This window comes from Scyliorhinus torazame, chromosome 16, assembly GCF_047496885.1.
Source record: "Scyliorhinus torazame isolate Kashiwa2021f chromosome 16, sScyTor2.1, whole genome shotgun sequence".
In the NCBI taxonomy this organism is placed as follows: Eukaryota; Metazoa; Chordata; class Chondrichthyes; order Carcharhiniformes; family Scyliorhinidae; genus Scyliorhinus; species Scyliorhinus torazame.
Window position 1 is genome coordinate 162,375,973 of NC_092722.1, and position 24,816 is coordinate 162,400,788.

The window sequence follows — 24,816 nt, forward strand, 5'->3', positions numbered from 1 at the left end:
GCTGCTGTGCAATTGCCAAGTTGCCAGGAGAATACTTGCTCCAGGGTATTTGGCCAGCCAACCAGACACAGTAAAGCAAAAGCTTTTTTTTGGGGGGGGGGGGGGGGGGGGGGGGGGGGGGGGGGGGGGGGGAAGAGAAGCGAGAAGCAACACACAAAGTGCATTGGTCTTGGGCAAATTTGTTAATATTGATTGTAAAATAAACGAGCAGGGCGATTTAACAGCAGTTTTTCCAAAAGAGGTTAGGTGTGAATAATGAGGACCAAAGGAATGAAATGAAATGAAAATCGCTTATTGCCACAAGTAGGCTTCAAATGAAGTTACTGTGAAAAGCCCCTAGTCGCCACATTCCGGCACCTGTTCGGGGAGGCTGGTACGGGAATTGAACAGTGCTGGTGGCCCGCCTTGGCCTGCTTTCAAAGCCAGCAATTTAGCCGTGTGCTAAACCAGGAAGCTACAAAGAGATTACTATTAACATGGGCAAATAAGCAGATGGTATCGGTAATTATAATGTAGTGTGTTTTGGCTAGCTTAACGAAAATAAAAACTTAAGAGCGCAAGTGGCTCAAAACAGTAGAAAAGCAGAGGGACCTGCAGGTTAAAGGTTGGGAAAGCTGCCGAGAAAATCCTATTTTAAAAAAATCATGAGGTAAAGAATGCAAAAATTAAAACGTAATCGAGTAAAATATTGAGGTTCATAAGGAGGAGATGTTAGCAATTCTGGAAAGTGTCAAAATAGATAAGTGACCTGGGCCGGATGGGATTTATCCTAGGATTCTCTGGGAAGCTAGGGAGGAGAGTGCTGAGCCTTTGGCCTTGATCTTTAAGTCATCTTTGTCTCCAGGAATAGTGCCAGAAGACTGGAGGGTAGCAAATGTTGTCCCCTTGTTCAAGAAGGGGAGTAGAGATAACCCCGGTAACTATAGACCAGTGAGCCTTACTTCTGTTGTGGGAAAAATCTTGGAAAGGTTTATAAGAGATAGGATGTATAATCATCTGGAAAGGCATAATTTGATTAGAGATAGTCAACACAGTTTTGTGAAGGGTAGGTCGTGCCTCACAAACCTTATTGAGTTCTTTGAGAAGGTGACCAAACAGGTGGATGAGGGTAAAGCAGTTGATGTGGTGTATATGGATTTCAGTAAAGCGTTTGATAAGGTTTCCCATGGTAGGCTACTGCAGAAAATACAGAGGCATGGGATTCAGATTGATTTAGCAGTTTGGATCAGAAATTGGCTAGCTGGAAGACGACAAAGGGTGGTGGTTGATGGGAAATGTTCAGACTGGAGTCCAGTTACTAGTGGTGTACCACAAGGATCTGTTTTGGGGCCACTGCGGTTTGTCATTTTTATAAATGACCTGGAGGAGGGAGTAGAAGGATGGGTGAGTAAATTTGCAGATGACACTAAAGTCGGTGGAGTTGTGGACAGTGCGGAAGGATGTTACAAGTTACAGAGGGAAATAGATAAGCTGTAGCACTGGGCTGAGGGGTGGCAAATGGAGTTTAATGCAGAAAAGTGTAAGGTGATTCATTTTGGAAGGAATAACAGGAAGACTGAGTACTGGGCTAATGGTAAGATTCTTGGCAGTGTGGATGAGCAGAGAGATTTTGGTGTCCATGTACATAGATCCCTGAAAGTTGCCACCCAGGTTGAGAGGGTTGTTAAGAAGGCGTACGGTGTGTTAGCTTTTACTGGTAGAGGGATTGAGTTTAGGAGCCATGAGGTCATGTTGCAGCTATACAACACTCTGGTGCGGCCGCATTTGGAGTATTGCGTGCAATTCTGGTCGCCGCATTATAGGAAGGATGTGGAAGCATTGGAAAGGGTGCAGAGGAGATTTACCAGAATGTTGCCTGGTATGGAGGGAAGATCTTATGAGGAAAGGCTGAGGGACTTGAGGCTGTTTTTGTTAGAGAGAAGGGTTAAGAGGTGACTTAATTGAGGCATACAAGATGATCAGAGGATTGGATAGGGTGGACAGTGAGAGCCTTTTTCCTCGGATAGTGATGTCCAGCACGAGGGGACATACCTTTAAATTGAGGGGAGATAGATATAAGACAGATGTCAGAGGTAGGTTCTTTACTCAGAGTAGTAAGGGCGTGGAATGCCCTGCCTGCAACAGTAGTGGACTCGCCAACACTAAGGACATTCAAATGGTCATTGGATAGACATGTAGACAATAAGGGAATAGTGTAGATGGGCTTTAGAGTGGTTTCACAGGTCGGCGCAACATCGAGGGCCGAAGGGCCTGTACTGCGCTGTAATGTTCTATGTTCTATATGCAACATTGTCAACCACACTATAGAAAGGATCTTGGGGCTTTAGGGAAGGTACTGGGTTGCTTTCTGGAATGGATTGAATATTATTTACTGTCACGTGTACCAAGGTACAGTGAAAAGTATTTTTCTGTGAGCAGCTCAACAGATCATTAAGTACATGAAAAGAAAAGGAAATAAAAGAAAATACATAATAGGGCAACACAAGGTACACAATGTAACTACATAACTCTGGCATCGGGTGAAGCGTACAGGGGTGTAGTGTTAATGAGATCAGTCCATATGAAGAAATATAAGAGTAAAGGTGGACTTGGAAAATTGTTTTTTATTCATTTGAACAGAGGTGGGAGATAATAGGATGGGATACAGATAAAGTAGACAGGAAGGATCTTTTCCCTTTAGCAGAGGGGTCAATAAACATCGGGCATAGATTTAAGATAAGGGGCAGGAGGTTTAGAGGGGATTTGAGGGTGATAGGAATCTGGAACTCGCTATCTAAAACGATGGTAGAGGCAGGAACCCGTACAACATTTAAGAAGCATTTGAATGATCACTTGAAACGCCACAGCATACAAGGCTGCAATCAAGTGCTGGAAAATGGGATCAGAATAGATTAGGTGCTGGATGGCTGGTGCAGACATAAGTTCACAAGTTCATAAGATATAGGAGCAGAATAGAGTCTGCTCCGCCATTCGATCATGGCTGATCTTATCCTGGCCTTAACGTCACCATCCTGCCTGTTCTCCATAACCCTTCAACTCTTTGCCAATTAAAAATCTGTCTAACTCCTTAAATTGATTCACTTGCTGTAAAGTGCTCGAAGCATCCAGTGGTTGTGAACGGTGCCATTTCAATACAAGTCATACTTTCCCAAATGGATATGGAAAGGAAGAAAGTGGTTGACAGAACATGGGAACGGGTTGCAGAAAGGTGATTAGAACTACTTGCTTGCATGAAGGGTATATATGATGGCACAGATTGGTGAAGCCAAATGGCCGATGCCATGTTGCACACCAGTTCATCATTGTGATAGTCAATTGGAAGGTGCAATTTGAGAGGCTGTATCATCTTATTCCAGTGTCTAGTATTCATTACAAGGCATTAAAACGGTGATGAATACTCAAACTAGGGTAAATTTAATTAACATTAGTTGGATTCCCATCTAAAGATGATGTGGAGATGCCGGCGTTGGACTGGGGTGAGCACAGTACGAAGTCTTACAACACCAGGTTAAAGTCCAACAGGTTTGTTTCGATGTCACTAGCTTTCGGAGCGCTGCTCCTTCCTCAGGTGAATGATGAGGCACATCTAAAGATGCGCTAATAAAGGATACACAAGCTAACAAACCCAATTGTACAAAGGCCACGGAAATAAATGCAAATGAAACTTGATGCCAATAAAATGATCGGAACATTTTGTTTTCCCACATTTTGTAGTTCAACCAATGGAATCCATCCATTGCAATCATTCCTTATAAAGAAAGGAAAGATATGCGTTATGGTCATCATTTGATGATCCAATTTACCAAATAAATTGGTTCCTTCAGTGATGGTAGCGTAGCTCTGTTGAACAGTTCCAATTTGCCATCACTTGTAAGTGTGGAGATCCACTTTTTCCCCACTTACCTTTGTCCAACCGTGGCCGAGGATTATACCGATACCCAATCTGACTCCAAAACACTGGTACGGATCCACGTGCGAGGACAAACGAGAGCGTGTGGCTATGGACATGGATTAACTGCTCTGTCTCCACGTAATTTGCCACATTCCCATTTTCATCCACACCACGGCGCTTGTAACGCATACCTGCAAAAATTCAAAGATGACGTGATACGAGTTGGCTATGCTTTAGTCACATGCTACAAGCACAGGAAATCCAGTTGGTTCGATGCCGACCTCCTACAATGCCTTAACCCCAGGCGCCCAGAAACAAAATAACAATGAGAATTAAAACGCGGTAACGAAGTTTGCAATTATTACAATGTAGTCACTTTTCTCAGTGTGGATTTTTTTTTTTTAAACTTGAAATTTACATCTATCCTGATCAGTCAGAAACTAAACTCCTATCCCTCTGATGTGCATGGCACTGCCATATACAGTACTTAGAGTAATGTCAATGAGTAATTAATACTGTGGCATCTGATCCCCTTGATGAGATTAGTCCTTAATAAAAATAGTTGTCCTGCATCCAGTGTTCCGCAGACAATACAAACCAAAATGCTCATTTCAGAATTTCACCCTGAATCGAGGGGCTGGTTTAGCACAGCGGGCTAAATAGCTGAATTGTAATGCAGAACAATGCCTGCAGCATGGGTTCAATTCCTGCACCAGCCTCCCCAAACAGGCGCCGGAATGTGGCGACTAGGGGCTTTTCACAGTAACTTCATTGAAGCCTACTTGTGACAATAAGCGATTATTATTATTATCTTTTAGCCGATGTTACTATTTCTTTGCAATTGGAGATTTTTCTTTAATATCAATGTTCACTGGCAGTAACTGAGAGAAAAATTGGCAACCAAAAAAATACCAAAAGCTCTTGCAAGAACTCTGAAATGAGCTCTGGAAGTTGAGAGATCCATACATTCGAAGTGTTGGGTTTCATACGGTTTTGAACTTACTTTAATGATTTGAAAGTGCACAAATATTCACAAACATTAGGCTGGTTATGGGCAGAAAGCTCAGGAGTAGGAATGAATCCATGTCGTTCCACACAGCCTTTTGGCCCACCATACCTTCTGCCCCTCAGAAAACAGAACTGACGTGATGATCCCGTCCCCATGCAATATTGTGTCACAACCCTACATCTCTTCTTACCCCCACCCCGCCCCCCAGAGGCTATCTTCAAATACTTGCCCGGGAGGAAGTACAGCCAAGGTTCACCAGACTAGTTTCTGGGACTGCAGGGTTGCCGTAATAAGTAAAGATTGGGTCATCTAGAACATAGAACATACAGTGCAGAAGGAGGCCATTCGGCCCATCGAGTCTGCACCAACCCACTTAAGCCCTCACTTCCACGCTGTCCCCATAACCCAGTAACTCCACCTCACCTTTTTGGTCACTGAGGGCAATTTATCATGGCCAATCCACCTAATCTGCACATCTTTGGACTGTGGGAGGAAACCGGAGCACCCGGAGGAAACCCACGCAGACATGGGGAGAATGTGCAGACTCCGCACAGGCAGTGACCCAGCGGGGAATCGAACCTGGGACCCTGGCGCTGTGAAGCCATAGTGCTAGCCACTTGTGCTACCGTGCTGCCCACTCTAGGCCTGTAATCACTGGAGTTTAAAAGAATGAGAGGGTATCTCATTGAAACATTTAAAATTCTGACAGGGTTGGACAGACTGGATGCAGGGATGCCTCGGGCTTCAGTGGTTTGGGGTGGGGGGTTGGATAGAGGACAAGGGTCCACAGTTTCAGGATACACGGTAGGACATTAAGGACTAAGATGTGGGGGGGGGGGGGCGGGGGCAACTTTCTTCACTCAGAGGTAAACCTGTGGAATTCTCTGCCACTGAATATATTTAAGCAAACAGACAGATTTATAGACACTAAAGGCGTCAAGGGGAATGGGGAGAGAACAGGCATATGGCATTGAGATAGAGGATCAGCTGTGATCATATTGAATGGCGGAGCAGGCTCGAAGGGCCAACTGACCCACTCCTGCTCCTATTTTCTATTTTTCTAACTCGGGTGCAAGGAGCCCACTGAACCAGGATAACATTTCAAAAGAGAAGTGGATAAGTACAGTAGAAAAAATAAATAATGATAATCTTTGCTGCTGAATTGGGTTCCAGTAACAACTTGTAACAGCAGTAAGGCAGAGTTCCAGGAAGGCTGGACTTCATGAGCAGAGTGCCTGATCCAGAAGTGCCATCATCGGAGTCCCAAAATAAGAAACAGCTGCACAGCGAGATGCCGAAACCCAGAGGTTACTGCGAAACATGCCGTTAGATAAAATGTAATGTGCCCGCACTAACAGCAGATTCAGTTCACAGTCCTCCTTTCCAAGGGATCAGTTTCAAATGTCAAATTGTAATTGCAACTTCGCACCTTCCAATACACCCTAATCTCAGCACAATCGCCCGGCTCATTAACACTCCCCATCAGTAGTTACTGCAGCTGGATGATGTGTTTCAAACAGAATGCATGAGGCAGTGATGTTGTTAACATTTTGGTTGAGGGGATGGTGAGAATACCGGGGGGGGGGGCTGGAACTGATATCAAACCTCAGGCTGTCAGACAATTTGCCAATAACTCAAGCCTTCGTCACATGGTTGGGGCTTCCTTTGCCACAAACAACGCTCAAGAACTCTAAATTCTAGGTTCTAAGACAAACCTTCAAATGAAATGCCCTCAGATTAATCAACTGGAATTTATTCTGTGCTTCGACTTAATTTCCAGATCTCAAGTTAAAACATGAAAGAATAACCCTGTTACACATTCATCCCACACCCTTAGCGCTTTCTGCTGAAGAGAAAGCTATTGTTAAGGTTATTGAAATCAATTAATGCCAAGCAGCTATAAAGTGCCCAATAGCACCAGAAGGAGCCAGTCCTCAAGCTTCCGTTCAGCTTCATTATAACTGTGGGTAGCCGAAGATGCTGCCAACTGTAGGACAGCTGGTGCTTGAAGGGCTGGGAGATGGGCTGTTTGGATTGGTAGATCGCCCAGTGTCCAGGGATGTGCAGGTTAGGTTACGGGGATAGGGTGGGGGAGTGGACCTAGGTAGAACGTTCTTTTGGAGGGTCGGTAGAGAGACTATGGGCCAAATGGCCTCCTTCTGCACTATAGGGATTCTATACCGATTGTGTCAGACCAGGAACCGAAGTGGACTACATGCATAGACCGTTTTGTTTTTTTTAAATTCAGTTGCTATGAAAAGTGTTTTGAGGATATGTCATTGTGTAAATAAAGGTCTAATATTCACGCAGCACTATCCACAGTATATTAACAGGAGTGAGTTGTCGGTTTACAAAAGAAAGCTTAATTAAACTAGTCGCAAGAAGATATAAAATTGCAAAAGCAAAATGCTTTGGATGCTGGAAACGTGGAATAAAAACAAATACTGGCGAACACTCCGCAGCTCTGGCAGTATCAGTGGCGGGAGAAACAGAATTAAAATGTTGATAACCCAGAACGCTGAGAAAACGGTCATGAATCTGAAGCGTTAACTCATGTTTCTCTTTCACAGATGCTGCCTGACTTATGATCGTGAAGGCTAGTTGAAGCAAAAACAATGTGCAAATTTACAGTTAAGCAGAGGCCTGTTGGCCGATCATATCTGTCCTGCCTATCTAGTAGAATAATCGAGGACTAATTCTACTGTGCTGCTCCCTTGCCTTAGCCTCATCACTAGATTAATCTTCAGCTTCTATCGCTGTGTATTTTCCTTCCTTTGGTATTTTACAACCCCAGCATCAATGCAGAGACATTGGAGGCAAGGTTTCCCTTGCATTCCAAATAATGATAGGACTGCTGTCAGATCAAGTGGCTGAAGCTCCTCTTCAGTTGTGATAGAATTGCCGATAGACTGTTCTCAGAAAAAAACCCTGCATAATTGCACATGATAAATGTACTTCATGTCTCTCACAGCTGCACGAGTCAGTGACAGTAAGCAATACATTCCCCATCTACAGTGACAGCCCTGTGGACCTATCAAACTGCAAATCTAGAAATCTGCCATAAGCCCCCAATCCCTGGAAAATCTGTGCAACTATTGTGGAGATGGCCATTATCCGAAGCCCAACCTTGAATAAAATTCCTTCACTAAATTAAACAACATTGACCCATTCAGAGAAAGTGCTTATTCAAAGTTATTTCAGATTTCAAGCATTAGCTGTCTTTCAGTTGTTGACTCTGGTTGAGCGGGTTTCAAGGTAGCTTCCCAGATTTAAAAAACGGACACTTTTTATAAGATTGGGACATTCCCACCGTCTTCAGAGTGTCTGGAAGCAGTTTGTCCCATCAGTAAGAGCAGTGCTTTTGGGGACAGACAGCATGGTGCAGTATCGTAGCACATAAATGTGTGGAGATTCATTGTGCAGCCACATCATATTACCTGCACTGGGCATGTCAGTATTATGTCACAAAATGACATTTCAATAAATACTTTTAGAAATTGGACATCAATAAATTGTTACGGTGACTGTCCCATCATGTGACTTTTAGCAAATAGACTATAGACAGTATGAAGTCTCTGGCAATCTAAACATCAACATAGTGGTGGGTACTTTCCAGTCATTTATGGAATTCACACTTTATTTATGGATGGGCAAATGTAAAGACTATGGAGACTGTCTCCATGTTTCATACTGGACTATTCAGTGGAATAGTCTCCATGGAGACTATCTGTCTCCAAGTTTCATACTGGACAAAATGGAAGATCAGAACATAACAGTTGCCTTGCAACACAATGGTCTCTCCCATCCAATCTAGACTAGGTGGGCCTCAGAAATGTTAACTCAGGAGGGGAGGCAGCGGCACCGTAACTCAACCAGTAATCCAAAGTCCCAGAGTCATGCTCTGGGGAGCCGGGTTCAAATCCCACCATGGCAGATGGTGAAATTTGAATTCAATTAAACAAAAATCTGGAATTAAAAATCTTAAAACAAAAAAAAAAAAAAAGGTGAACATGAAACCATTGTCAATTGTCATTAAAAAATCCATCTGGTTCACTAATGTCCTTTAGGGAAGGAAATCTGTCATCCTTAACCGGTCTGGCCTACATGTGACTCGAGACCCACAGTAATGTGGTTGACTCTTAAATGCGCTCAGGGATGGGCAATAAATGCTGGCCCAGCAAGCGACACCCACAAAGATTTAAAAAAAGATTGAAGCTGGCTTCAAGGACTGCACCTTATTACTCGATGGGCCCAGCAGATGTTGCAGAATCATAAATCATCTACCAGTCCGAGAACCAGACTCAAACTTGCTGCATGTCATCAAGCAGCCAAGCACTTGTCCTGCTACATTTCCACAGTTCACCCGAGCACCAACCTGCTAGTTACTTGACAACAAGAAATCTCAAAACCCTTCACTTTACAAGACACTGGATTCAAATTTAAATTATTGATTTAAATCATTGAACCCACATTCAAGAAGCCTCAAGCCAGCCACTTGGAAGACCAGAAATCATAGACTGAATGACTTGCAATCCACAAATGTGCACTCTAACTATACCCAATTTGTGTGTGAAAGAGATCTAGAGCGTGACATTGCACTGATTCGGGGCATGCGTGAGAGAATAATTAACGCTGACTCATGAAAATTTGCTGTTGAATTAATTCATTTGATCTCATACTTCGAGAGTTAAGACACCCTTCTTTCCATACAAAACACACCAATTATGGGCAGGGAGAAAAAAAAACATCATCTGACACTAACTGACTACATGCTCACTGGCCAAGATGTTGAGGCCTACCTCTGCATGTGCAGAATCATAGAACATAGAAAATACAGCACAGAACAGGCCCTTCGGCCCACGATGTTGTGCCGAACCTTTGTCCTAGATTAATCATAGATTATCATTGAATTTACAGTGCAGAAGGAGGCCATTCGGCCCCCCGAGTCCGCACCGGCTCTTGGAAAGAGCACCATACCCAAACTCAACACCTCCACCCAACACCAAGGGCAATTTGGACATTAAGGGCAATTTATCATTGGCCAATTCACCTAACCCGCACATCTTTGGACTGTGGGAGGAAACCGGAGCACCCGGAGGAAACCCACGCAGACACGGGGAGGACGTGCAGACTCCGCACAGACAATGACCCAAGCCGGAATTGAACCTGGGACCATGGAGCTGTGAAGCAATTGTGCTATCCACAATGCTACCGTGCTGCCCTATATCGCAAGGCCAAAGAGGAGATTTAGATGAAAGTTAACTTCAGAAGAAAATGCAGCACAACAGTGCGATCAGCTCCCAAACTGTAATCTTTTTTAAAATGCTGCTGATTGCTCATCTAGTGTCTAATCCGAAATGCCATTTTCTTATCCTCCCACACTATAAACCTGTTTAACTGACAGCTGGTAGAATCACAACCTGCAACCTGGGCAGCACAGTGGCAGCAATGCTGCCTCACAGCTCCAGGGTCCCATGTTCAATTCTGTCTTTGGGTGACTGTCTGTATGGAGTTTGCACTTCCTCCGTGTCTGTGTGGGTTTCTTTCAGGTGCTCCCGTTTCCTCCCACAGTCCAAAGACATGCAGGTGAGGTGGATTGGCCATGCTAAATTGCCCCTTAGTCAGTGGTTAGCACTGGGACTGCACCGCTGAGGACCCGGGTTCGAATCCCAGCCCTGGGTCGTGTGGAGTTTGCACATTCTCCCCGTGTCTGCATGGGTTTCACCACCACAACCCAAAGATGTGTAGGCTGCGTGGATTGGCGACGCTAAATTGGAAAAAAATAATTGGGTACTCAATTTATTATTATTATTTTTTTTTTTTTTTTTTTTATAAATAGAAAATAAATGCCCCTTACTGAACTAAAGGTGAGGTGGGGTTGCTGGTTTACGGGGCAAGGGCGGAGACGAGGGTGCTCTTGGGGAGCACGGTGGCGCAGTGGTCAGCATTGCTGCCTCATGGGCAGCACGGTGGCGCAGTGGGTTAGCCCTGCTGCCGCACGGCGCTGAGGTCCCAGGTTCGATTCCGGCTCTGGGTCACTGTCCGTGTGGAGTTTGCACATTCTCCCAGTGTCTGCGTGGGTTTCGCCCCCACAACCCAAAGGTGTGCAGGGTAGGTGGATTGGCCATGCTAAATTGCCCCTTAATTGGAAAAAAATGAATTGGGTACACTAAATTTATTTTTTAAAAAGCATTGCTGCCTCACAGCGCCAAGGTCCCAGGTTCGATCCCGGCTCTGTGGAGTTTGCACATTCTCCCCATGTTTGCATGGGTTTCGCCCCCACAACTCAAAGATGTGGATTGGCCATGCTGAATTGCCCCTTAATTGGAAAAAATGAATTGGGTACTCTAAATTTTAAAAAACGAGATAACCAAAAAGGTAGGTGCTCTTTCCAAGGGCTGGTGCAGGCTTTTTTTTAAATAAACGTTTTGTTGAGGTATTTATGGTTTTATAACAATAACAGAAGAAACAATGTACATACAAATATAAACAGTACAAAAGCCGTCTTCCTCCCTCACAGGTCCCACCTTTTCTAACACCCTACTCTAGACTAAACTAAACCCCAACACCCCACCCCCCTTCTGCTGACGGTTAATTTTCACCAAAGTCAACGACGAACGGCTGCCACCTCCGGACGAACCCGAACATTGACCCTCTCAGTGCAAACTTGATTTTCTCCAGACAGAGAAATCTAGACATGTCAGATAGCCAGGTCTCAGACTTCGGGGGCTCCCAAGCTAATAATATCTGTCTCCGGGCTACCAGGGAGGCAAAGGCCAGAACGTCAGCTTCTTTCTCCTCCTCGATTTCCGGGTCTTCCGACACTCCGAAAATCATCACCTCTGGTGCCACCCTTGTTTTTAACACCTTGGGCATGACATCCACAAACCCATGCCAGAATCCGCTAAGCTTCGGGCATGCCCAGAATATATGGACATGGTTCGCTGGCCCTCCCGCACACCTTGTGCACCTGTCTTCTACCCCAAAGAACCTGCTCATCTGGGCCACTGTCATGTGAGCCCGGTGAACCGCCTTAAACTGTATCAGGCTGAGTCTGACATGTTGTGGACGCATTGACTCTACTGAGCGCGTCCGCCCAGAGACCATCCTCTGTCTCTCCTCCTAACTCCTCTTCCCATTTGTGTTTCAGCTCCTCAGTCTGCGTTTCCTCTGACCACACGAGTTCCTTGTAAATGTCCGAAACCCTCCCTTCTCCCAGCCACATTCTGGAAACTACCCTGCCCTGTATCCCCCTTGGTGGTAGGAGCGGGAAGGTTGACACCTGCCTGCGTAGCAAGTTCCGCACCTGCAGGTAGCTAAACTCATTCCCTCCCGTCAATTCAAATTGCTCCTCCAACTCCCTCAGGCTGGGGAAGCTCCCCTCAAAAACAAATCTCCCATCCTCCCGATCCATGCTTTCTGCCATCTCCGGAACCCTCCATCTAGCCTCCCCGGGCAAACCAGTGATTATTGCAGATTGGAGACCAGACCGATGCTCCCTCTGCTCCCACATGCCGCCTCCATTGTCCCCAGACTCTCAGGGCTGCCACCTCCATGGGGCTGGTGGAGTCCCGTGCTGGCAGGAACGGCAGAGCGCCGTTACCAATGCTCCCAAACTAGTGCCCTTGTATGATGCCGCCTTCCCCCCAGGGGAGGACCGTCAATTTCTCTGTCTATACCCTCCCAGCCAGTGACAACAGGAGCATGTCCCACCTTCGGAAATCCTCCTTCATTTGGTCCACTAGTCGGACCAGAATGACGTTGTGTAGCCGTTCCCATTCCCGAGCCACCTGGAGGCCTAGGTACCAAAAGCTTCCCCCTACCACTCTAAACGGCAGCTCCCCCAATCGCCTCTCCTGCCCCCTTGCATGGATCGCAAACATCTCACTTTTCCCCATGTTCAATTTATCGCCCGAAACCAGCTAAATTCCCTAAGAATCCTTATAATTTCTTCCATCCCATTTGAAGCATATAGGAGCAGGTCGCCTGAGTATAGCGAGACTCTGTGTTTCACCTCTTCCTTCCTTCCTCGCCCCCCCCCCGCCGACCAGCCCCTTCCGGCTCTCAAAGCAATTGCCAGCGGTTCTATGGCCAACGCAAACAGCAGTGGGAGAGGGGACATCACTGCCTCATCCCCCGGTGCAGCTTGAAATATCCCGGTGTCAACCTGTTCATCCGTACACTCGCCACGGGAGTCTGATACAGCAGTCTAACCCAGTCGATGGAGCCACGTCCAAATCCAAACCGCCCCAGTACCTCCCACAGATAAGCCCATTCCACCCGATCAAATGCCTTCTCTACATCCATTGAGACCACTATCTCTACATCCCTACCCACTGGGGGCATCATAATCACATTCAGCAACCTTCTTACGCTGGCCGCCAACTGCCTACCCTTTACGAATCCCGTCAGGTCCTCCCCAATCACATCCGGAACGCAGTCTTCAATCCTAGAGGACAAGATTTTGGCCAACAGTTTGGCGCCTACATTTAGTAAGGACATCGGTCTGTAGGACCTGCATAGCTCCGGTTCCTTATCCCGCTTCAGGACCAATGAGATAGTGGCCTGTGACATCGTCGGGGGAAGCACCCCTCGCTCCCTTGCCTCATTAAATGTCCTCATCCGCAACGACCCCAGTATCCCAGAGAACTTTTTGTAACACTCCACTGGGTACCCGTCCGGTCCCAGGGCTTTACCTGACTGCATGGCCTTCAGCCCCTCTGCTATTTCCTCCAACCCGATCGGGGCCCCCAGCCCTTCTACTAGCCCTTCCTCCACCTTCAGGAACCTCAGCCGCCCTAAGAGTTGCCTCATCCCCGGCCCAGCTGGGGGTGCAGACTCATACAGCATGCTTTAAAACTCCTTAAACACCTTATTAACCCCTGCTGAATCCCCAACCAGGTTCCCATCCCTGTCCCTTACTTTCCCAATCTCCCTGGCTGTCTCCCTCTTTCTGAGCAAGTAGTCTGCTGGCCTTCTCTCCACATTCATAAATCGCCCCCCATGCCCTCCTCAGCTGTTCCACCACCTTCCCTATAGTTAACAAGCCAAACTCTGCCTGTAGCCTCCGTCATTCCCTTAAAAGCCCCGTCTCTGGGGTCTCCGCATACCTCCTGTTGACCTGTAGTATTTCCCTTAGCAGTCGGTCCTTCTCTGCTTTGTCTGCCTTCTCCTTGTGGGCCCGTATCAAGATCAGCTCCCCTCAAACCACCGCCTTCTGCGCCTCTCAGCCCATTGCAGCCAAGACTTCCACTATGTCATTAACTTCCAGATAGTTCTGGATACATTTCCTCACCCACCCACACACCTCCTCATCCGCCAACAGTCCGACATCCAATCTCCAGTGCGGGCATTGGCCACCCTCCTTCCTCACCCAGTGTGGGGCATGATCCGAGATCGTGATCGCTGAATGCTCAGTGTCCACTACCCCCGTCAGTAAAGCCCTGTTCAAGATTTTAAAAAGTCGATCCGGGAGTACGCTTTATGCACATGTGAGTAGAAAGAGAACTCCTTCACTCTCGGCCGCCCAAATTCCCTATTAGCAGCTGATGACGACTAACTCTTTAAAGTGGAAATGAATTGTCGTCACTTCAGGTGGGGCATTTCTGGCAGGACGTTTACACCCATCACATTAGGATCCTGAAGTTGATGACATTGCAAAATCTAAATAATCTGACTCCAGCAAATGAACATGGGTTCGGTGATCTTAGATGACTACTTTCTCTGGCCCAAGCAAACTCCATGCACAAGTATGCTTGTATTATAGTGTGAAAGATGATGCAGGTCGAACCACAGCTTATTTGGAGCAATTTGCAGGCCTCTGGCACACGGTGAGAGAAAATGCTGCAGGTCACAGTGAGGATGTTCATTGATGATTGCACAATGTTTAGTACCATTCAAGATCCCTTAGATACTGAATTGGTCTAGGTTTGGGTCCAGCAAGGCCTGGATAACATTCAGGTTTTGGTTGATAAGTGGCAAACAACATTTGTGCCACACAAGCGCTGGGCAATGAGCCGAAAGCAGAAATTGGACCATCTCCCCTTGACATGCAATGGCATTACCTTCGCTGAAACCCCACTATCAAGGGGCAGCATGGTAGCATTGTGGATAGCACAATTGCTTCACAGCTCCAGGGTCCCAGGTTCGATTCCGGCTTGGGTCACTGTCTGTGCGGAGTCTGCACATCCTCCCAGTGTGTGCGTGGGTTTCTTCCGGGTGCTCCGGTTTCCTCCCACAGTCCAAAGGTGTGCAGGTTAGGTGGATTGGCCATGATAAATTGCCCTTAGTGTCCAAAATTGCCCTTAGTGTTGGGTGGGGTTGCTGGGTTATGGGGATAGGGTGGCGGTGTTGACCTTGGGTAGGGTGCTCTTTCCAAGAGCCGGTGCAGACGCGATGGGCCGAATGGCCTCCTTCTGCACTGTAAATTCTATGAAAACATCCATGGGGTCACCATTAACCAGAAACTGAATGGTACCAGCCATTTTAATCAAGAACCGGCTCGAGGCTCGGATTTCAGCAGCAAGACCAGACTCCACCAGCCGGTGCACAGTGGCAGCAGTGTGTACCATTTACACAATGCACTGCAGTCACTCACCAAGGTTCTTTCAACAGCACCTTCCAAACCTGTGACCTCTACCACCCAGAACGACAAGGACGGCAGAGGCATGGGAACGTCAGTACCTGCACGTTCCCCTCCCAAGTCACACATCATCCTGACTTGGAACTACACCGTTCCAACATTGTTGCTGAATCTAAATCCTACAATCCCCTCCCTAACAGGGTGCACCAACATCACATGGACTTCAGCAGTTCAGGAAACAGTTCACCACCAGCTTCTCAAGAGCAATTAGGTATGAGCAATAATTGCTGGCCTAATTAGCGATGTTCATACTGTTGTACGAATAAAAAGCAATTATGCACAGAGAGGAATCCAAACAAATTACCTGCATTTGAAATGAAATGAAAATCGCTTATTGTCACAAGTAGGCTTCAAATGAAGTTACTGTGAAAAGCCCCTAGTCGCCACATTCCGGCGCCTGTTCGGGGAGGCTGGTACGGGAATTGAACCGTGCTGCTGGCCTGCCTTGGGCTGCTTTAAAAGCCAGCGATTTAGCCCAGTGTGCTAAACCAGGCCCTTTATGCACACCTTTAACACACAATGGTATGCCATGGTGCTCCACAATGGAATAAAACACAAAGCCACATAAGAGGTAATAAGACAAATAGCTAGGTTTTAAAGGAGCGGCTTTTAGGAAAACAGGTCTGTTACTCCATAAAAGATTGAGTATGGAGACAAATAGCATTATAAATAATTTTGTTTTAAACTATGCAGCGTGATTGTTCTGGCATCACTCTCCAGTGGCCAGATAATAAAAGTCACAAGGAGGAAGAACTGAACTTAGCATTTCACTACAAATTCTGCTCGCATTTCGGTAATCCCAAATTAAAAAGTTAATTACGAATGAATGAATGAATTGCTCTGGTTACCAAATGACAGAAAAACGTGCATCAAGCACAGAGGTGCCTCATTAGCTTTGCTGAAGCCGATCGGAATGCAAACACTAACGCGTTAAAGCTTTTGATTAAATCTCACTCAGAGATACAAGAACAGATAGAACAGTAACGAGTCTCTGAAGACTTCCGCCAAAACAAATCGTAGGGAACAATAGGTGGTTATAAATCAAACACTTGAGCACCTTTCTGCTCCTTGCTGTTCTGACATGTGTGATTACTGTTGGGTTTCTGTACCTGCTCTATGCCGACTCCGCCTCGAAATAATTGCCACCAAGAATCTTGGGTGGACATCATCCACACACTGTTCCTGTGATGGGGTTTCTGGGCTGCTCTTCTCATCATCTGAGGACTCGTTATAATTGACAACCAGTTCTTCAATTTGTACAAACCCTTGGATTACTGGAACAATCCAGAAATGCGCATCCGGGACCTGCGGGACAAGAATATTTCACACTTTATCTAAAGACGACTGCAGAATTATTTCCAATTACCTGTGAATAATTTAACGTCTATCGCCTTTCGGCCGACGTGCAGCATTCTCTTCGAGCTGCCATCACTGCTGCTTCACTGCTTTTTACTTTCCTGACCAGTCTGCCACGTGGGCTTGGTCAAAAGTCCAAATCGAATCCATACAGCTGAAACATGCGACCATCACCAACACCAAAATTTCAAATTATGTCAGACAGGCGTGGTCTTCTCTTAAATCCATCCCGACTACCCTCAATTAATCAGTGTCTAGTTTGATGACAATTCATACCACTCCTCAAGAGTCCAATTCAATAATTTGCCATCACCAAGGCTGCCTGGCCTCTTAATTGTTCGGTCCACTCCTTGCTGCCTGGTTTAAAAAAAAAAAATGGTAAAATATTCACGGTCCTCCAGCACCATCAGATGTTTGAAAAATGAGAGTCAGGGCCTCCGGTATTCTCTCCCTTGCTTCTCTTTGCAGCCTGCGATACATCTATTCCAGCGTAGCAATTTATTTCCTCCCAAACCACATAATAGTCCTTCCGGCACTATATTTATCCCATCCAATATTTCATTAGATATGCAATGAAATATTCCACATTGCTCCTCCACAACTACAACGTCTGCATCATCCCTCTCTTTTGTTAAGACAAAGATCTTCCAGTGTTGGATTCCATTAAGAGGGCTGTAGAGGCACATGTGAACACTATAAAATTGTTGATGAGTTGAAGAATGTCTAAAAACAGGGATAGGGAGGAGAATTGATACTTTTCTGGGATCAAAAAATTAGGGAACAAACATTCGCCTGCTGAAAATTGCCTGTAACCATCATACAACATTGACTTGACATTATTCTGTAGTTTAAGACACAGTATTCAAACCCAGAGGCCTAAACACTGAATAAGCGGTGACCTATTTCAGCTCAATTGGTTAATATATTCTGAAGCTTTGAAAAGGTTTTGCATATCCCCGCTGCAGAAATGATTTATGCCCTCGAACACTGAATGAAGTCTTGTGCAACAAATCAACTTGATGTCCCACGGAGCTAAAATTGCAATCCACTTTATGCTGAATAATTAAGAGTCCAGGCACAATAAATATCATTTTCTTCAGAACAGGGTCGACCTCCTCCTAGCACCTACTCTTCCCTGTGATGCTTCATGCTATAATTTATAGTACACCACAAACAGATTGTCAAAATAACCAGTCAAGTAGATGGTGGATTGTGGGGGAGGAGGAAAAACACAGACTTATTGAAACTAGTAACTCTGGAGGTCAGAATACATAAATTGGGCTATTTTTAGCAAAGTTTTCATACGGGACACAGCACATTTTACACGTGTATGCTGCAATGCCATTGTGGCTAGATGAGGAGGAAACCAGAGACAGAACCGGGAACAAATCATTTTATCCACTGACCTGTTTATAAAAGCACCAGTAAAACTTCAGAAATGGGGGTCACAAAAAGAAATCCTATGGTAGGGATGGGAGAGAAGATTATTCACTGTAGTCAATTAATTTTAGTTTTAAATAAGAGACGAGAGTCCCTTGGTAGGTTTGTCTGGAAGAAAAATTGATTAATGCAATGCATGCAAGGGATTAATCCAGGGATCAGTAATTAAATAGGAGCAGAATTTACAGGAGTGATGGGCAACTTGGGCTAGTGAGTGGCCCTCCTTCATCTCAGTGAGGCCCGGGTGGGGAGGGGGCGGAGGTGCTGGGGGGGGGGGGGGGGGGGGGGGGGGTGCTCTTTCCAATGGTCGGTGCAGACTCGATGGGCCAAATGGCCTCCTTCTACACTGTATATTCTATGATTCTATGAATACATTTAATGCATGTCACAAGTTACAGAAAATGCTTAATCATTCATATATTAATAGAACTATTAACTACAAGTAGTAAAAACAAAATAGACCTTTACACTGTGGATGCAGAGGATGCACACAATTCTCACAGTCAATGTTGTGTGCAATCAGCATGTAGCTCACTTCATTTGCCCTCACGTAAAGCACTTTGTTATACAGGTCAGGAAAAGGCTAAGCGGATGGAAACCAGCGGAACGTGGCAACCCTGCGCGTGGGCAGACAACAAAATGTCTGCTGGGCTGCACACAGAACCCAGGTGGGCCACATGCGGACGCAGGGTCGTAAGTTGCCCACCACCGATTTACCGGGTTCCTTGCCTATCCTCTCTTTGCTCAAAGGAACATTTAAATAGGTCTGACATCAGTCCTCTACATCAGGTTAGGAGACATCTCTTTCTCTTCATCCTTTGCGATGTCAGCTGTCTCTCAGTTGGTAGTATTCATGTCTCCTGGTCAGACCCTACTCCAAGAAGCTGGAGTGCAAAAATCGAAGTTGAAACCCTACGGCAGTACTGAGGGAATGCTGCAGGGTCAGCGGTCCCATCTTTCGGATGAGATGTTAGACCATCGGTTCTCTCAGGTGAGTGCAAGAGATCCCGTAGCACAGATTCGAAATGGAATGGGATGTGATTCCCCAGTGTCATAGCCAGCATTTATTTCTCAATTAGCTACACTATTACAGATTATCTACTCATTATAACATGGCCGTTGTGCGTAAATTGGTTGCTGTGTTTCCTACATTACAACAATGACTACATTTGAAACTTGGTTTGCAAAGCATTAATGACCTCACGTCATGAAAAGAGCTACAGAATTTCTCTTTCTGGCATTTACTAAATTTACTCCATTATGTGACTGACGAGCGAAGAGAGGTGAAAGGTAGTAGGAAATGTGCTGCATCAAATTTCTTTTGGAAATATTCCGAATAAAAATCTACCTTGTATCGCTGAACTGCAAGGGGTTATAATGATACAAAGCTAAAATGCCACTGAGCTGTTAAGCTATAATACATTATTGAGTGTTGCTGCACAGAACTCTGGTGAATGAAAGCAGCCCTGAAACCTCTTGCAGATTTGTGACAAAACAAACTTAATGTGGAACAGTTGCACAAAACCTTTAATTTAGCTGAAAAGGTTCCTGCTGCAAGAACAGACTGATATAGTCAAACGGATTCTAATTGAATTCCACCCCAGTGTGATACAGATCCAACCAAGCTGGTCTTTAAATTAACCAGTGATGTCTTTGATAATCGTCTGTAAGAAAATCAAATCAAATGTTCCCTCCCAGATTAATCAAATTGGAGGGGAATCGATTCGGAAATGGTTGAGCATCGAGGGATGAAGGAACAAAAGAATTACCTCATCTCAGTGAGATCAGATAATGTAATTTATGAAAAAATTCTCTTCGTAAAAGAAAAACCAAAAATTTGAAGTAATGACGAATATTTAATTGCAAATGGTTAAGGGCTCATTTGATGAACGTCTTCAAGATATTAAGGTGGGGGGATGGAATGAGGGGTCACGACCACAGTTGTTATTATGAAGATGCTCACTTCTAAATACAAGTGCTGGTTTTTACATATTTTTTCTGATAATGTATAACTTATAATTTGTTGCAATATAAAATATGAAAACTCAATAATAAACATTTCCAAGAAAAGAGGTATTAAAGGTAGGTGGGGAGAAGATATTTGTGGGTTGTGGAATTCAGAACTAGGAGGCATATTGAAGCTAGACTGTTGTGCCAGCTGTGCCTTAGTTGGCAGCAGTCCAGCCTCCAGTTCGAGCCACTCCAAGGGGCTGGAGTCCAAAAATGTCATTTGGAACTCGGCGGCAGTACGGAGGGAGTACTCCAGGGCCAGCGCTTCCATCTTTTGGATAAGATGTGAAGCCATTTGTTCTGAGGTGGATGCAAAGACCCCAGGAGCACACCTTGAAACTTCAGGTCTGAAATTAGCAAGCGTTTCAACACACAAACGATTGGGAGAAGTTTGTAACTCTCTTCCGCAAGTGACGCAAGGTCAACCATTAATTTTCAATCGGTGTTTGCTAGATTTTTGTTCATCTCAGGTTTTAAAGGGATACCGAGTAAAATGTGGGCAGCACGTGGAACAGTGGTTAGCATTGGGTTCGATTCCAGCCGCGGGTTACTGTCTGTGTGGAGTTTGCAAGTTCTCCCAGTCTCAGCGCGGGTTTCCTCCAATAGTCCAAAGATGTGCAAGTTAAGTGGATTGATCAATGTGCGGTGTTACGGGGATAGAGCGGGGGAGTGAGCCTAGTTAGGGTGCTCCTTCAGAGGGACGGTGCAGATCTGATGGGCCGAATGGCCTCATTCTGCACTGTAGACATTCTATGGAAACCATTAGTCAGAATATACATCTAGAGGGTGGAGTCAGGTCCTGGCAACTTGGTAGTTTGTTTCTGTATTCCATTGACGGTGATTAAACATCATATGGTTTGTGAGAGCGAAACTGATCCATCAGCATTTATTTCCCCGAACTTCAATTGGAATGTAGCAAACTGGAATGTAACCATGTGAATAATAAGGCTCTACATGTTGGGCTAATTATCACAGACAGAAGATGATGTTCTCTTCTACCATTCGGACACCAGAATGTCATTGATGTTTACCCCAAATTACAGGTAAGGCCTAGCTCAGGCTCATTTAAAACCTCACCCCAGAGAATGATGAGGTGACCTCGGGTGGTGTTGGATATGGAGTACATACACACCCAAATAAACTAATGTTTCTCAACTACTTACATTTAAGTTAATCAGGTCATCAATCATGTGTTTATTCCAAAAAAATCTATCATCGACCTAGCAAAAGAGGAAACACATGATCAATTAGCAGCCTATTACTGTAGTTGTCTGTTAATGTTTAGTATGCCTCACTTTGATAACAGATCCTCTCTTTTTCCGGTGTTCTATCTGAACTACTGAGTCTACAATTGAAGCTACTTGAATCCAAACTCCCCAACATAGTAATTACTGTGAACCATGTTCCAGTAAATCCAAGTGACTGGTTCAAATCGAACAATAACCTTGACTGCAACTTCATAAAATACCCAATGGCACTGCAGAGCTGCCGTGGAAATACATACCAAGTTTGGGAGGTGCAGTCTAAGGGGTGGGTTCTTTCATGGATCGGCAGGGAATGGCAGCAGGCGGAGCGGTGGTTAACACTGCTGCCTCACAGCGTCAAGGACCCGGGTTCAATCCCGACCCCGGGTCACTGACCGTGTGGAGTCTGCACATTCCCCTCGTGGCTGCGTGGGTCTTACCTCCACAACCCAAGGGTGTGCAGGGTAGGTGAATTGGCCACACTAAATTGCCCCTTAATTGAGAGAAAAAAGAATTGGGCACATTAAATTTAAAAAAGGAAGGGAATGCCAGTGCATGGGATCCAGGCAGGTAGAGGCATACCCACCAACGATGGTAAAAAGAGGGTTATAACTGGAGAGTGGAGCCAGAAAGGTGATGGAGATGGTATGAGAGTTGACAAGAAATCAAAACAAACCAACACTTGGGAGAGGCATAGTTATTTATCCTAAGCCCACTTCAACCTAAAAGGAGGTTGTAGTTGGGGACTGTTGCAAGTACTGCGGAAGGTGCTCACACATTACAAGTGGCTAGCAGTCAGTTTTTCCCTTGTTCGGTTGCCCTTTGCAAGACCTAACTGGCAGGAAGATGGGGGTGGGGTGACAAGCAGCCCGGCGGCTCGGTAAAACAGAAGATACCTCTTCTTCTGTGAATGAAGAGGTGACTCACGCCTAGTCAAATTAAATTTTTAAACAACTGTTAGGAATTGTATAGGCTGGCTGAGAGAACATAGATTGCAGTCACAAATGGTCGCTACGTTTGATAACATCCCTCTCCAGCTAACAATGGGGAGCAGTTACTATTGAAGAAAATCTTACCCTCTGCCATATTGATTCCCCTCTCTTTTCAGAGGCACTTAGTCTCTGCACAGAATTGGTAAGGTCATAGGTCAGGCTATAATAAAATGAATCCGAGTCCATGAACATCTTGATTAATTCCTCCAACAACCTCCGTTCCAAACGCTCCTTTTCCTTGTGTTCCTTGGCCTGCAAACACAAACCCGTTAACGTGGATAACAAGGACAGAAATGAGCAGAGGCGTGTCCATGTGAGAGCGCGGCTTCAGGTACATTTTGCACTTTCATAGAATTTACAGTGCAGAAGGAGGCCATTCGGCCCATCGAGTCTGCACCAGCTCGTTGAAAGAGCACCCCACCCAAGCCCACACCTCCACCCTATCCCCATAAACCAGTAACCCACCCAACACGAAGGGCAATTTTGGACACTAATGGCAATTTATCATGGCCAATCCACCCAACCTGCACATCCCTGGACCGTGGGAGGAAACCGGAGCACCCGGAGAAAACCCACGCACGCACGGGGAGAACGTGCAGACGCCGCACAGACAGCGACCCAAGCCGGGAATCGAACCCGGGACTCTGGAGCAGTGAAGCAATTGTGCTAACCACTATGCTACCGTGCTGCCTATAGCACGATAGCCCATAGTTAACTGATGTAATTTGCTCCTTTAAGGAACTGTGACAAGCCACTTTGTCCAATGATTTGGTCTGACTTTGAAACAAGTGTGCCCAATGGTCTGGCCTCCACTGTTACTGAGCCAATGAACAGGCAACAATGATGTACTTAAACCCACAAGCTGCAAATCTGGCTGAAACTAGCACTCAAATTATGGTCAAGTTTCGAGGTTTAAACAATGCACTGTTCATGCCCAAATCGAAGGACCACTCACTCTCCTTCCCCGCAAACCAAAGCTGCAATCAAAACAAGCTCCAATCCTGTAGTTAGCCGGTGAACACAAAGACCTGGGGCCGAATTCTCAGGCCATTCGCTGGTGGTGGCATTCTCAGTCCAGCTGACAGCCCACGTGTTTCCCGGCGGTGTGGGGTGTTTTCAATGGGAAATCCCATTGACAGCGACGAGAACAGAGAACCGTGCCACCAACAAACACATGGCGGGTGGACCGGAGAATCAGCCCATGATCCTGCATTTGCCCGAGAGAAATGGATCGCTCGGTGATCTCCTCTTCTGCACAATGGAAAAATAAGGTTCCAGATATGCAACAGCAAATTAACTGGAGTAGTTTGAATTATTTTTAAATCGAACAATTAAATCGCACCTACTTTTACAAATGCTCCTGATGAAAATGAAACCTGCGCAGCCATCGATATGGTTACATCTTGCATGTGGAGATGGAGCATCGACTTCAACAACACCATCATACACAAGCTATAGTACAGCGATACAAAATGAAGTGTGACCAGCCCAGCCTGCATGTGAAAGGCTCCAATGAAACCCTCCCCCCCCCCAGTCGGGAGACCCTGTGGGATCAAGATAACCCATTTATTTAACTTTAGGTTTTTCATCCATTCCCATTAACAAGTGAATCAAGGCTACAGATCCTTCAGACTTTGTAAAAGATGGCATACAGAATTTAGCGTATGGCTTAGATGCTACCTGGTACTCAAATGGCTGGCTCCTTCCCAAGTTTCGATTAATCTGTCAGACTTCGGTCTCCATTGAATAATGAGCATCCTTTCAAAACAGTAAGTGAGCTGTGTTGAGCAGCCTAATTAGTGCATCCGTTCTCAACAGGTTTTCCCTGTATATTTGCATAAAATCTCCCTTTGGCTTGGCACTACTGCCGATGATTCACATCCACTGCTTAGCTTGTGATCTTCAGGTGGGAAGGCAGTCCAATGCGAGCAAAGTGCTGTTGGCTGCAGGGGAAGGGGCATTGTAGCTGACCACTTGATGTTGAGATTACTATCTCATACTCTTTCTGAAGACACAGCTCTTCAAATTTCTATGCTCCACGTGGAGACTTTGACACTACGTACCTGTCATGTGCCAACAGCTCCCAGCTATCAGAATCAACCTGGCATGCAGTGCGTCACACTTGCTATGAATCCGCACAGCCTAGTTTTTGTGGGTCTAGCGGCACGATCAAGCTCACCACACAGTTGATCTCATGGTTGGCGACTATCATCCATTCTAACAACATGGCC

General features: G+C 45.6%; 1 protein-coding gene across 2 annotated transcripts in view; it reads right to left on the bottom strand.

The window, feature by feature from the left end:
• inpp5f (inositol polyphosphate-5-phosphatase F) overlaps window positions 1-24,816 on the bottom strand; it is a 305,045-nt gene that overhangs the window by 51,881 nt on the left and 228,348 nt on the right. For both annotated transcript variants that reach the window (XM_072479349.1, XM_072479348.1), the window contains 4 exons: window positions 22,670-22,837; window positions 21,513-21,569; window positions 16,653-16,848; window positions 3,904-4,083 (listed from right to left, as the gene is read on the bottom strand). In XM_072479349.1, the coding sequence (XP_072335450.1) occupies window positions 3,904-4,083; window positions 16,653-16,848; window positions 21,513-21,569; window positions 22,670-22,837 (601 nt within the window). The remainder of the gene's footprint in view (window positions 1-3,903; window positions 4,084-16,652; window positions 16,849-21,512; window positions 21,570-22,669; window positions 22,838-24,816) is intronic.